This window comes from Chlamydotis macqueenii, chromosome 4 (genome assembly GCF_036417535.1).
Source record: "Chlamydotis macqueenii isolate bChlMac1 chromosome 4, bChlMac1.mat, whole genome shotgun sequence".
Lineage (NCBI taxonomy): Eukaryota > Metazoa > Chordata > Aves > Otidiformes > Otididae > Chlamydotis > Chlamydotis macqueenii.
In genome coordinates, this window is record NC_141559.1 from 56,336,371 (window position 1) to 56,351,811 (window position 15,441).

Genomic DNA, 15,441 nt, shown 5'->3' on the forward strand with positions numbered 1-15,441 from the left:
CTTTGTACATTTATGCAAGACAAGCAGGGCTGAGGGAATATATTACACAAAGCAGCACAAAACTTCATTCAGTAGAATTTGCATGACAATAATTCTTACATTTCTAATATGCTGTAACTCACAGCTGTTTGAAATCTCTAATAACATGTGAAGCATGTCAACCCTTTAACCTACCACAAAGAGAAATTATGCAGTCTATTCAATTAAAATAATTAACCATCCATCATTTAGGGACTCTGTATGAAGAAAGAGATGTCAGACACATATAAAGGATTTCATATTTTACCCACAAGGAAGCAAAGCATCAGTTTTCCAGTATTTTAATATTCTGAGAAATCATGCTGTCTTTGGTTGGTTGGGAAAGGAGAGAACATTTTATTTTCTGTATTGCTCTGTGGTATACCCTGACTGACTTGTTCAGCAGAGAAAAAAAAAAAATTGAAGAAAAGTGTAATTTTCCACTCACCCTACTCTGTGATTTGAGAGTGAAGATTCTATCATCTGGTTCCAGCAGTTTACAAGCATAGGCAATGTTGACAGCTGTCTCTCTCTTGTCACCTGTTAGCATCCATATTTTTATTCCTGCTTTCCGTAGTGCCTGTATTGTGTCTGGAACACCCTCCTGCAGGCGATCTTCAATGCCAGTGGCACCTTAATTTAAGACACACAGAAGGATTAGTGCTGCAAAACTGACAAGACAAGATGGTCCTCTGTGTGTATCCTACAGACACCCTACTGAGACATGCTTGGAAATTCCTCCCTTCCACATATTTCTGTCCCAGAGCCCATCACATGCAAGATTGTTGACACACACCCTTGTTACAGCCTCAGGGGCCTCCAGCTTTTCACAATACCCTTTTAAGCCAACTTTTCTCATTCTTATGGTTGTTTCATCCCATAGTGGCTGTGAGACTCAGACTCCCAGGCTCCTCAGGCCAAATATACTCCATTATTCCCACTCCGTTCTACCCTCAGACTACCCTAAACGTTCTTTCATGTATCACCTCGATCCCTCCTATGTCAAAGTCCACTTTTCCTTATTCTCAACTCTGGTCCAGGCTGAATTCTCTGTACCTCTTGTCCCAAGCCCTTGCCTTTTCCACACCAAAATCCCCTCTTCTTCTATCATATTTTTGCACACTGCTGCAAAGATCTGCCATTCATCACCAGATTTCTCAACTACTCATCACTGCAGTACCTCCTGTCCGAAGTCTTTTCAATTCATAGCACTAAACTGTGTTTTGCCCTTCCTCCTGCCCACACTTGCCAACCTTGACATATTTCCCCACACGGAGTAAACACCTATTCTAACACACACCCCTTAGCAGTTATAGAAAGACTTTCAACAAAAAAATACAGAGACTTGAACAGAGATATCTTCTCTTCTGGTGTGCACAGAAGGCAGATCTGTGTACCTAAAAACCAGCTTACAAAATCTGCTCAAGCAACAATGAGGTAACACAACATCAGCATAAAGCAGAACTATCTCTGAAAAGCTGCAGTGTCAGTGATTTACTAGAGTACAGGACATTTTCATGGTTTTTTCGCAATGCAAATGGTAGTAAATCATAACCAGGAGACATGGTTTGGCTTGTGGAATTCTCAGGCTAAGAGAGTTTCTCAGAAAGAAACCTCAGCCAGTTGCAGCTAGGTTCTTTCTGAAAGACAAACAATTAAAAAAATCAAAGCAAAGTTTTCCCTTGTAGTATGTTTCTAGTGAGAGACTCTAGCCAGCAATTTGTACATAAAGCACTGATTGTCATATGAGGATGGATAAGAGACAAAAGGTTAGGCAAATTTCTAATGCTACAGAAATTTCTTCAGTAAGCAGCTGCCAACAGGGCACAGAGCTCATGGCCTCTGGTCACCGGGAAGACAAAAATCTCCAAGTCTTTGCTTTGCACTATGCCTACATTTTGATGCAGGTCAACAAAAGAGGCAGGAAGGAAGGTGCTGGGATCTATGTGATGCAAGCTTCTTTGAGAGATGCTGTCAGGCATCAAGGGAAGAGAGAAAAATGTTGTTTCAACTAGGGCACTCTATACACTTAACACTCCCCTTCTGACGTACTTGATCACTTCGTAATCCAACAGAAGCCAGTTTCAATATGTATACTACTGAGATCTGGATCTGTGCTTAGTTAAGTACTGCAAATTAGCACTATCCATTCCAGAAATAGATTTCCATTCAAATAAAGGCCTACGGTTTTATATATAGCCACACAGATTTCGTACCTGCCTATGCAGTGTACTACAAACCACTGCTGTCCTCCATGATCCTGGCAATACTGAGATTATTTGAATTTTTGCTTGTTGTTCTTTGAGGACAAAGTCTTCATTTCTCAGTCCTAAGAGGACAGTCAGAGTTACAGCTGCAGCTACACCAGGTAATGTTTATTAAGAAAGGAAAGGAAGGCTCAGAGAAGCAGAATGAGAAGTGCTGTAAGTAGTTCTGCTCTGCAGATCACAATGTACAGATGCCCCAGGCAGGGGTAACTAAGCTAGCAGAGCTGCTGAAAGCAAGCGCCTTGGCAGTATGAAGCCATTTACCCTTCTTATTCGCACTCTTATTTAATGTTAGGGCAAACCCATACTGCTTACTGTCCTACCAGACACACGAGAGAAGCAAATGCCTTAGCCTGCTGGACAGCAGGCCTTCAGAGTAACTAGACTTCCCTCTGCTGAGCCTAGTGAAAAGGGTACCTTTATAGGAGCAGGTTGCCCAGAGAGGTGGTAGATACCCCATCCCTGGTCAGGTTGGACGGGGCTCTGAGCAACCTGATCCAGCTGGAGATGTCCCTGCTCCTTGCAGGGGGGTTGGACTAGATGACCTTTAAAGGTCCCTTCCAACCCTAATGATTCTATGATTCTATAGCACATCATCCCTTAAAACTACAGCAGCTAGCACTACTGCTCTGGTTTCTCTCCAGTAATCACAGAATTCCTTTTAGTATCAAGCTTGGTGGCATTTTCTCTGAGCAGATGTGGCACAAAATGAGTGAAGTAACATCTTTCCACACTATAAGATGTCTCTCTTCAGCTTCTAGCATGAGCTGCCTTTACCACCACAGTCAGATCTTTGCACTTTGTTTTCCAAATGTTATTTGTGAGCAGTCCTCAGAGCTATTATGCCAGACTGCCTGCAGTTTACATTTTACGTATCTACACCAAATATTTTTCATTCTGCTTTGGCCTCCCCATTTCTGCACAGCAGAATGACCACCAGAGGAATGGTTCCTTTGGAAGCATGCCAGACTTCTTATCTCCATGTCATTACAGGTGGACACAGCACAAGCATACCTGCTGTGCCACAAATGCAACAGTGATGGAAAGTGTGCCCAGAAGTGGGATACCTGTCAATGTTTGCCCAGGCAGGTCTGTGATTTGTTATTATCATTTCAAGTGCTTACTATTATGACACTTAAAAACTCCAGTGAGCACAAAAAAGAAACCAAATAAAAAAAAAAACAGTAAAACTTTACCCTTCACAAACATCACAAGAGCAGTAGCTGTCTTCAGTGTGTTTTACAATGAGTACAAACCTACTAGCAAGATTTATGAAAATTCAGGAGTGACAATAAATTCTAGGTCTGTAGAAAACTATGTGTTATAAAAATTGAGGTTAGCACAGCTCCCTGCAGGTAAATTCCAATTATGAACATCATAACCATTTTCTTGGGAATACAGCATTTTCTACCTACCAAGTAAAGTTAGTTCAGTCTCAAGCCTGATGGCAGATTCAAGCAGCAGCTCTTCCCTGTTGTCAATACTGGTTTCTGCTAGAAAACGATGATTTAACCACTCTGCGTATTCTGCATCGCTTATCACCTACAGAGGGAGAGAAAACATACAGCATGTATCAACATTTTGTTTTCAAAGGCGCTTCAAAAGTGTCCTCACAGTTACATCTGCTGTCCACATACCGAACCTAGAAGTGCAGCCTCTGGCAGCGCATTACTTCCGTGCCCCAACATGTCTGTGGATTTAGTACAACGTTCATAGTGTCAGAACGCTCTGCCAGGCTTCACAAGCCAGGCTGCTCACCAGCACCCTGCAAGTTCCTGGAGCTGCCTGACAGATTTCCATTTAGACAGGTGGTAGGCAGGCCAACGAGCACAGTATACTCTTCTTACTGCTCTTTAATTGCAGCCACAAGACACAACCACAGAATCACTGCACAGCTGTGTATAGCTTGATGACTATACAGCTACACAGGTCATACTTTCACGTTGCATAAGGCTTTGTAAAGAGATTTCTTGCCTGTTTCAACCCATATGGAATTTTACTTCTGAGCAGCTTTGAATTTAAAATGGAATCTCAAAACATCACTTAAATTTTGCATCCAGAGCTTGTAACACTGCAAACTGTGAAACCCAATAAAACAGGTGTGACTTAATTTGTTTCCTGTGTCTGGAATTCCAACGAGGGTAAGTTTCACACAAGGAGATCTGCTCAGGAGTCCTGAAGAAAAATCAGGCTATTTCACAACACCTGTTTTAGAATCAGGCTATTAAGCTGCTTGGCATCCTAAACTGACAACAACTCTGACAATCTAACGGACGTCAGGAATTGATCTGGGTCAACATAAAAATTCCTCCTGAAAGCACATAAGGATAAACAAAACGTGGCAATAGAAGCATCTGTTTAGAAATGGTGATGTCTGCTCCACTGGTGATACCACTCAAGCTGGTCACAGTCTGTAAACATTCTTAAAAATATGTATTAAAAGGAATACCTTCTTCGCAATACACAGAGTGCGCAGTCCTCTTCTGGCATAGCCATCCAAATGCTTCTGAGTTCTCTCTTCAATCTTCTTTCGTTCAACTTCTGAATTATTAGTACCTACTATCACAGAAAAAGCAAAGACAGCAAATTACATATGCATTCATAGGCTAAATTTAGGATAATATTTTGAAGGTCTGAATACATTTTAAAAATACCAAAATGTTAACAGGTTTTATTTTAACCATGAATGTACCTTCATGTTTGCAGAATGTCCTGTGGCTGTATCTACAGTTAGCATGCAGTCACCAGTCTGCACAAGCAGTGAGGGGGAATCCATCCGGTACTGATACATCTTTGGATGCCACCAATACATCAAAATGTTCTTCTAAAGTAAAACAATTTTCTAAAATGAACTGGGCTACAGACACCCAAGTAGCTTTACTGTCACGGGTCTAGTGGGTGGGAGCTAAAAGGGCAGTTGCAGAAAAGCTTTTTTAAAAATAACTGTTAAGGGGTGGACTATTCAGACAGGCATTCAACTCACCTTTGGACATGTAGAAGTTAGGTTCCAAGTTTACCTTGAGAATCAAAGTAAGGTGAGGCACCTCCAGACACAAAATTACCCCCTTAGAGAGATGACAGATTTTGGAGGTACAATTTCTGCTCCATGGCCTACAGAGGCCTTTTGTTTAGACTTTAGATGACTCATGTTGGATGATCCCTCTGCCTCACTGACATCAGCCAGCCGTGGAACATACAAACCAAACTCCCTTTTGCAGAAAGTAAGCCTTTAAAAATGATTCCTTTATATTACTTTCCAAACCATCAAAAAACCCTCTTGGAATATCTTCTGAACCTAAATATATTTTAGGTATTTATTTCTAACATACACAGATAATACTTTATCTTTACTGCCTTCAGTTAAAGGGACTGTTTATTCATACACCTTTTGTTACAGTGTATGAATAAATCAGTTAGTGTTTAAACAAGGTGGTGCATTCCCCCGCTGTGGCAGATTCAAAAAACATTTACCCCCAAACAAGAGGGCCCAGCAGGAGGCACCAGTCAACTTTACAGATATTATTATTGCACCTAGAAACACAGAGATAGTCAGTGGTCAAAGTGAAAGACTCAAAAAGCACTGACAGGTGACATCTGCTTCCGATATCTCTCTCTCCAATAGCTCACAAACACTAACATAGGTAAAAGCTAGGAAGTATCTTATTCTAACAAACACCTCTCATGCTGTAGCAAAAGCCAACCTTTCAAGCAGATGACCTTACTTTGTAACTGGAAATACTTCAGTTGGCTCCAAAGGGTTTTGCTTAGACACCACTAAATCCTTTGAATAACAGCTGCTTCCCTCTTCTCAGTTTCCACACCAGCACACGGCACAGCCACATCTAGGCAAAAAGGAATACTACCTTTCTGGGTTCCCTATAAGGAACTATTCACAGATAATAGTTCTGCTTGGTTACTTGTCTCTTCTCATGAACCAGGCAATCTGTTCAACTGTACTGAGGAATGGCAAAGGTGAACAAAGAATTAGAAGTTCTATAGATACCTTCAGATGCAGTTCTCAACAAATCCATCATGACTGAGTCTGCACCTTTTGTGTACACCACCACTTTGTTGGAGAGTGGATGCCGAACGACCACTGACATCCTTTTCCGCACTGAATCAAAAGGCAGGATATGCAAAAGCTGAAATGTTAAAGATCCCAGACCTGCAAAGTCCACAGTTACTTGATCTGGAGTCCTCGACTGTAAAATACATTTATAAGCCCTAGCAGCATGGACCAAGGCAGCTTCATCTGGACTCTCAGCTTCATAACATAGTTTAGGTAAGGGAGACAATTCAACAGATGACGTAACACTGTTTTGTTCACAGCAAGCAGCTACATTCACCATATCTGGTTCTTGAGTCACTTGGGAATTTTCTGGGCTGTCGGTATTGTGAAGCTCAGTAGCCCTTTGAGCAGCTCCATCCAAAGCAGCTGAAGTCAGTTTCATTCTGAAAATAGACAGCTTGCTCACAAAACTATTGGGGCTTTCAGATGAAGAATCTTTTACACTTGGAAGCGGGGAGGAACTTAGTCTCCGGACTGACAACCTCTGGAACATCTGCCTGATTTCCTCAAGTGATTTAATAGGCATCCTACCCAGCGAAGAGAGTCTCATCTGGAACAGAACAGTTACAGAAAGCATTTATGGTAAATTCTTCATATTTTACTACATTAAAAAAGGACAGCTAACAAACTAGGTGTGTTCCTTAATGCATGTAGTATTTTGAAATTTACCATGACTTTGACTGCTTGTATTAAATATGACCAGCTCAATTAAACATATAACCATGCAAGTACACTAAACAGCTGCTGCAAGAGCTTCACTATTTAAACCAAAAGAATTGTAAAAATATTTCAGAGCTGAAAACCACAAGCATTTCAAGTTTGATTCAATACTTCTCTTTCGAACTGTTTCAGTAATGACATTATAATTTTTTAAAGTTGTGGCAGATGGAACTAAACATTTGAATTCTTGTTCTGAATTAGCAAGATGCTTCTGAAGAACAAACTAACTCCACAGCCCTCACAGTAACTAGTTACAAGTACTGTTAAAAACACAGTATCTTATCAATACTTTTTTAATGTCTGAATTTAAAAGTGTTGAGAGTTACCCTCTCATCAATGTTACAAAATAATGGGCTTACTGTTAGTCAGAACAGTTAGGCAGCTAATAGCTTACTAACAAGGAACAAGGCATGCAAGGCTGACAGTCATTTCTCATTACTCGTGAAGAGTTAAGAATGATCACCAGGAAACATGTTCTCCTTTGCCACTGAAAAGCATAAAGTAAGGACAGACTCTGGCTTCAGTTCTACTGCAATCGCACGCAAGCTGTAGTCTGTCTCCATACAGTGTCATGGAAATACAGACTAGCAACATCCTTTCATCGCCTCTCCCCAGCGCAACACTGAAACCTTCCGTTGCCTTGAGCTCCTTCATGTCATTGCCTAACTGTGAAATCCCAACTTACCTACTAGTTACCTGGAGATGTCCTCCCTTGCTAACAAGTCATCCAGAAACATCATTCTCAAAAAACCAAGAATGTTGCCTGTATATTTTTCTACATCACCTTTAAGGAATGGCTGATCAGTAACTATGAACACTGCTGCCTCATCCACACGTGGACCTGTAGACTGCCTACTTATGCTTTCTGGGAATGCCTGGAAGCACATTAAAATACCAGGCTTATTTATACGTAGGAGGTACTTTATACTCCACAGGATACCTTTTGGGAATGTCTCCACCCATAGCTGTAGGTTCACTGCCTAGATGGACACCAAAATCTAGTCCTGCATGTGTCATAAACATTTTTTTTCGAAATGCAAAGTCAACAAATGCAAATCACCAGGGAATGGGGGGAAGGAAATCAGAGCTGAACTTGAGAATTATCCTGCAACACAGTCAAAATTGGTAAAAGATGGGGTTATGAAAATCCCACCCTGAGGGAAAAAAAAAAAAAAAGAGAGAGAGAGATTTGAAAAATATAGCAGTATCTTTAAAAAAAAAGTTAGCTTGTGTGCTCTGAATACAAGTGGTTTCGGGAAGATTTAAACACACTCCAGACCATTAAACAAGGACAGTCTAGCAAACGCACTGTACATTCCAGGTAAAACCACTTTATGTTACACTGCAAAGTATTTTTTCTTTAGATTATTACACATATGAAAATTGATCTTCCATACTTTTGCTGAAACTGTATTTGAACAGTCAGGAAACAGGTAAGAGCATTCTCAGTTCAAATATTCTGGGAGTCTTCTGAGATTATTCTTATCTTTCAGCCAACAATAACCTATTCATAAAGTTAACCTCAGTGCTAGGGTATTCTCAAAGGAAGCTACGCACCTATCTGGAAAAACATAACTAAAACACTGAAAAAAACCCACAATTGCAATTTTATCTCAAAATCTGTCTTATAAAAGTTATGAACAGTCTATATGCAGAAGCAAAAATACTGAAGCCAAGTTTTTTTTTGTTTGGAAAAACATTACCGGCATTATATTACACATTAATTCAGTGCACTCCATGGGTTTACAGTAATTCCCTTCTTTCTAATAGGACAAACCAACAGAGGAGAAAAGGGTAATTTTAAAAATGACAGTTAACTGTTTTTTCCTTTTGTAATCAAAACAAAGGGAGCTCATTTATTTACAAATACGGTCAAACAGCCAAAATTAAGGCCTTCTTACCTTCTGACGTGGCTGATTGGGGACTGAAACTATAACAGTATTACAAATTGCTAGAGCAAGGAAGAAGTCAGTGATGTACATTGTCTCCAAAGATAACTTGCTGCTAGCTTCTTCTGACTGTAGATAGGAATGAGAAGAAATTTGACTGAACTTCTCCAGCAGCTGTGCGTCTGGTACAACATCCGTTTCCTATTGGTGAAATGAACAAAACTGCCCATTAGGATACAAGCTTAATCTCAGTCTCTGGCCATGAAATTGGTTACAGATAAATGAAGTCATACAACTTAATTCCTGTCAGATGCTGAGTTGGTTATAACAGGAAACAAGAGGAACACACCAGTGTCTTCGCTGCCTTGTGCTAGCCCATCGAAAATGGCAAACTTCATACCCAGACAGGTGACCAGTAGACCCCTCAGTTCATAGACACTTCAACAAAGATTAACTACAATGGATGCTATCTAGACACCTTCAGGTACAGCAGCAGAGTTTTTACCTCTCATAAATGTTGGTCATCTATATATTTCCTATTAAAAACTAAAGAAAATACTAGAAACATCTTAAAACAAAAGAACAAACGGTTATTAAGATGAAGCTGGTCATTTTAATGGGAGCAATCATGGACTCACAATACCAAGAACCAAAGCATACACCTTCGTGACCCAACAAACATCTGCAATGTCAGCTGCAAACAGATGCAGCCAAGCAATCATGGGAGGCCCTGGTTTTGATGGAAGAGAAAAACGAATCCTTAAATGACAAGAACTTAGATCAAATGAGGGTAAAAAGATATTCCTTCATGAGTTACTTAAGAAATTTAGCATCAAAACCAACAGCTTTCACTTACAATGGGGCTGCTGAAAGCAACATGTCCTGAGTGGGGAACATCACCTGCTCCATCTTCCCTTCCTAATGCAGAGTTACTACCAGACAATTGATTCAAAGATTTTCTGTTCAAAGGTTCATTCACAGCTCTGCAGTTGTGTCCCTGCAATTTTGACATATGGGTCAAAGAGCCACTCAGATGATCAGCTGAATCCTCATCCTCTGAATCCATCTCTTGATAGGATTGCAACCTCTTTGCTATGGAAAGGGAAACAAAAAAAAGCAAAAATAAAATGGTCTAAAACATCATCCGGAGGTTCAGAAAACAAAATTTTAAAGTAAGGAATTTAGTATATAGTTAAGAATAATCCACTATTTATGAAAATAAAACCCATGGCAATTAATAACATTGACTTCTTGTTTGGGACACTGCACTTCGAGAGCAACACTCCACTGGAGTGAATCCAAGAGGGTGCAAGAATGATCAGGGTTCTAAACAATATGAACTGCATCACAACAGTAAAATAAGCTGGAGCTAAACAGCCTCCAGAAGGGCACATTGATGGGAAACAAATAATAGTCTTCACACAGAAGCACAAAACAGTTTGGGTTGGAAGGAAGCGTTCAAGGTCAGCTAGTCCAACCTCCCTGCAAGGAGCAGGGCCATCTCCAACCAGATCAGGTTGCTCAGAGCCCTGTCCAACCTGGCCTTGAACGGTTCCAGGGATGGGGCATCCACCACCTCTCTGGGCAACCTGTGCCAGTGTTCCAGGGCTGCTCTCAATCCATTCCCCTCTGAGCCTGTATTTGTGCTTGGAATTGTCCTGACCCATGTGGAAGATCTTGCACTTGGCCTGGTTGAACTTCATGAGGTTTGCATTGGTCCACCTCTCCAGCCTGTCCAGGTCCCTCTGGATGGCATCCCTTCCATCCAGTGTATTGACCACACCACACAGCTTGGTATCGTTGGCAAACTTGCTGAGGGTGCACTCTATCCCACGGTCCACGCCACCGAGAAAGCTGTTAAACAGAGTCAGTCCTAGTACCAATCCCTGAGGAACACCACTCGTCACTAGTTTCCAACTGGACATCGAGCCATCGACCGCAACTCTTTGAGTGTGACCAGCCAATTCCTTATCCACTGAGTGGTCCATCCACCAAATCCACGTGTCTCCAGTTTAGAGTCAAGGATGTCATGCGGAACAGTGTCAAATGCCTTGCACAAGTCCAGGTAGATGATGTCAGTTGGGTTGTCCCTTATCCACCAATTATGTAACCCTGTCATAGAAGGCCACCAAATTTGTCAGACACGATTCGCCCTTAATGAAGCCATGTTGGTTGTCACCAATCAGCCAAGTACACAAAGGGCAACTGCACCAAGTACATAAAGGGCAATTGCATAGAGAAAGGAAATAGCCTGTTTTCTATGCACACTAAGGGTAATAATGGTCCTATACTGTGGCAAGACTCAGGCTAGGTATCAGTAAAACTCTGTCAGAGACAACTTGACATACTAGAACAGAATGTCTGAGAAAGCAGTGAATTTAACATAACTGGAGCTCCTGAAGAAACAAAGAAAATTAAAGAATGACAGTAACAACTCTGCCTCAAACCAGAGAAATGGGACCAGATTACCTCCTGATATGTTTTCTAGCTTAATTATTTTATGACGGATCAGGGTTCTAGGCCAGTGGTTTGACAAGTATGGCTTCTAGCAGGAACTCACTGAAACTCTCTTTGTCATTTCAGTATTGGACACCTCTTCACACACACATACACATTTTCTGTGTATTTAACTGAAAAGCAGGTTTCAATAACGAAACTTTGTACTGACATGTCTAACGTGCCCCATAAATCTAGCTAGCAAGATCAGTGGTGTAAAGAACCTCTGTAGCAAACGGAAATACGCCTGTGCCATCATGGGCCTTTTAATAACATACCCAAGTGTTTGCACTGGAGTTCTGGGACAGTGTTTGACCACATGCAAGAGCTTGCAATCTCAATCCAGATAGCACTGGATCACTGTAAACTGCTCAGCTTCCAAGTTTTTTACCTATCACTGTGAAAATGTATGTAATGAACATACACTAGCAGCCTGCATCCACAGCCGGCATGGAAAAACTGTCCTAAGCGCTGTGCGCTGCCAATTTATTTCATTAACATGTAAACACAAACAATGGCATCCTAGGAAAACATATTAACATACAGGCATCTCCTGTAACACCACTAATTTTGTCTTTTCTTATTTAAACTGGTGGCTACTGTACAGGAAAGAAGTGAAAAGGGGGATATTTCTTCTGAATACTGTTCTTTCCTTTAGGAAACGCTCTGAAAATATATTCTACTTTTTATTTCAGTTGTTCATTCACTAAGTTCGGAACCTAAAACACTTCTTCTCACTTTGCTGTTGTCATCCTTCCCAGTACAATGATGCAAGGCAGAGAAGCACCTGGACACTTGCACCATAAAATTTTCAAAATAGGTGCAGAAATTACTGTAAAAAAGGGTTCGTAAACATCTGCTCCGGTGACACAACAAAAGAAGGGTTGAACCAATTCATTGCTGTGGCCAGCAGGGTGTGCCTTTTGCTTGCAGTTGTGAGCAGTTCTATCTGGCAGCAAAACCACCAAAACCACAAAGAGGGGTTTAATACACAGCTGTGCTTCACGTGTTCATTTGTCAGCATCTCACCTTTGATCTCATGTAGAATATTTGCATTGCTCACCAGCAAAATAGCAAATGTCTGCAGCCACTAGTACTTACACACTAACAGTAATAAAAACTTTGTGGTTTTATCTAATTAATAAAATAGCTAATTGAATCAAAGACTTCACGTCACTCTGCCGAATTTTCTCTTGTGTCTGGAGCTGTATCTTCTCTGGGCTCCCAGAAGGCTTCAAGTAGGCTCTCACAAAATGTATATTAAAAGATGCTACACTATTAGACAATGAGGTAGCAACTATCCTGTAACACCGCTTGTTGACCTTTCGTCTAACAATAAACTGGTGTGTAAGACATAAGTAAGAATATAAGTCATTATTTTTGATGGAAGTATTTATCTTTGCAGCCTTAACATGCACATGTACACACATCTGCTTGACTTGTACCTTAACATTACTGCTAAAGCTCTGACTTCAGCAGGTATCTTATTTGGTTTACTGTACCCTCAACAGCAATAGTACATTGAATCGCAGCCTTAAGATATAATACATAAAGGTGGTACACTCCTATGGCAGTCAACAGGATGTTTGAACCCTGAAATGCTAGGTAAGCATTGGCACTCTGGTTGGAAAAAAAAAAAAAGAGACAGAGAGAAAAGACTAGATGGGCAATTTTCCACTGTTCTGGGTTCTAAAGAATGCGAGAAGCAAAACTCAGCCGGCATGACTTCTTTCAAAGCAAGTAATGAGTATTTTGTTTGTGGTATCAAATACGTTGGAATGTAACTAGCTGCAAAGCAGCTCCTTACATACAGCCTTCAAGTCTCATAACACACTATATATATGAAAGGATCCAAATAACAGGGAAAGATGCATGACTATTGGCAGGATCAGTCTAAATACCTTCCATGAGTGTGTATTGTCACATAAACCTCATGAAGTCCACCAGACCCCTATCAAAACTTTCAGCTTCTCTGAGAGGAGAAAAATGACCCATTGGGAACACATGTTTAGTCTCTTACCATTTTCCTCATGGCAATACTCCTGTCCTGCAATGCTGCACCTCCGAAAAACCATCTTATTTTCAGTGAGGGTTCCAGTCTTGTCAGAGAAGATATACTGAATCTGGCCAAGGTCTTCAGCAATATTCAGTGCTCGACACTGAATGGTTGAGTCTGTTTTCTCATGGTAAAAATCAATGTCATTCTGAATTAAATAAATTTGTCCCAATTTGACAATTTCAATTGAAACATAGAGAGAAATTGGGATCAAGACCTACCAAAATAAAACATGAGGATTAAATAAAACCAAACTCTTTGGCCAGTTACAAACATGAAGTAGCTCTACTGAAGCTGAAGAGTCACTTCAAGGATATAAATGAGATCGGAATATGACCCATATTCAAAGCAGATCAAAGTTACCTGTAATAAAATGATCATAGTCCAGAACATATTGAACCCTGCTAATGATGGAGGAATCAATTTTCCATCTGGCTCAGGGATGTTAAAAAAAGGTACTTCCGAATATCTAGTTAACCAAATTCCATGGCCTTGAAAACAAGAATAAGATAAAGTCAGTCAGTTATATGTAAACTGTATCATGGCTCAGGGTCATGGTGTTAGCTGTTACGCTCTGCAGTTCTTCTAAGCTTTTAAAATATCATTCTGTCTCCTGAGTTCTTCCTCAACAGGAATACTATTAAAATTAATTATCAATGCACACATGAATAAATACCTTATGTGCATTTCTATCAACAGCACTTCTATACAACATATTTCAAAGCTAAAGGAATACTAACTACACTTGACAGACACTTCCCCCCCACCCCCAGAAAAACCTTAATTCTATCATCCTTGCTTGTACAGGTTTTAGTTAACCTGTGAACACCAAGTCATCATTATTAACTGTAGTCTGAAGAAGTTCTTTTTAAACATGTTTTAAACACCTTGATTTGTCATAAAAGTCTGTTTAGATTTACTCAAGCTCACTATTTAATCAATCCCTAAAACATCAAATCCTTACAACTCTAGTCACACTAGGTCTCTCCTCACAATGCTGTACATGCATCTCATGTTGCCCGAAAAATCCTAAAGCAGGAGTTTTGCAGAGCAATTAGTGAGAGAAAAGAGAAATGAATTGGAGAAACAAGTTCCAGACTTAAGAACTCGCACCAGGAACATACTTCTTGACCACACTCCAGATTACACATAACAACATGAACTAAAACATGGCAGCATCCCCAACTGCTAGGGAATTACACATGGATAAAGGCAGTTCCTGAAAAGGACTGTTAAAATTAATCAGCCCCAAAACAAAACACTAAGAATTGTAGGCTGAGAGAGGAAAATAGCAAGATTCTGCTGATTCTCACTTACCTATTGCACCAGTTAAACACATCAAAATTAGAAGCAGAACACACCAGAGAATATCAGTGTTCACTTTTCTTTCCAATTTACTACGCTTGTAATGAGGGCCACTGTTATTCAGCATGGCTTTGGTTTCATGACCTGTAACCACAACACAAGCTGAAATTCTCTAATAGCAGGTATCAGAACCACACGTGCTTTATATTTCTAAAGCTCTGAAAAATGGGACATTTCTGTTAACTAAGAGATTACAAACATGAGCAAACTAACTGCTCCTACAACATATGAATTCTGTCCTAAAGAAAACTGAACAAGCCAAACCACAATCTGTCACATACCCATTAATTTTTATAATGTCAATAATATTCCCTCCTATAGAAAGAATCTAATTCTTGACATTTTCTATATTATTTTTAATATCCTGCACCTTCATTACAACAATCTGGCTGGATACATCTTATTGATTAGTTTAAAAGTCTCTGCCCTTTGATACAGAACACTGAAGAACAGCACTAGCTTCAGTTTTGGATCAGAAAAAAATCCTAAGCAAATCATGCATCTCCATGTGTATTTCAAAACGTGAGTTTACCATCGCAACTAACTGTTTAGGACAAGGAC

The 15,441-nt window shown here is 40.2% G+C and overlaps 1 protein-coding gene across 3 annotated transcripts in view; it reads right to left on the minus strand.

The window, feature by feature from the left end:
- ATP10D (ATPase phospholipid transporting 10D (putative)) overlaps positions 1-15,441 on the minus strand; it is a 51,749-nt gene that overhangs the window by 10,740 nt on the left and 25,568 nt on the right. For all 3 annotated transcript variants that reach the window (XM_086746501.1, XM_086746500.1, XM_086746498.1), the window contains exons 7-15: positions 14,833-14,964; positions 13,879-14,006; positions 13,480-13,732; positions 9,820-10,055; positions 8,976-9,164; positions 6,289-6,904; positions 4,735-4,844; positions 3,701-3,827; positions 467-651 (exon numbers count right to left, since the gene is read on the minus strand). In XM_086746501.1, coding sequence (XP_086602627.1) covers positions 467-651; positions 3,701-3,827; positions 4,735-4,844; positions 6,289-6,904; positions 8,976-9,164; positions 9,820-10,055; positions 13,480-13,732; positions 13,879-14,006; positions 14,833-14,964 — 1,976 coding nt within the window. The remainder of the gene's footprint in view (positions 1-466; positions 652-3,700; positions 3,828-4,734; positions 4,845-6,288; positions 6,905-8,975; positions 9,165-9,819; positions 10,056-13,479; positions 13,733-13,878; positions 14,007-14,832; positions 14,965-15,441) is intronic.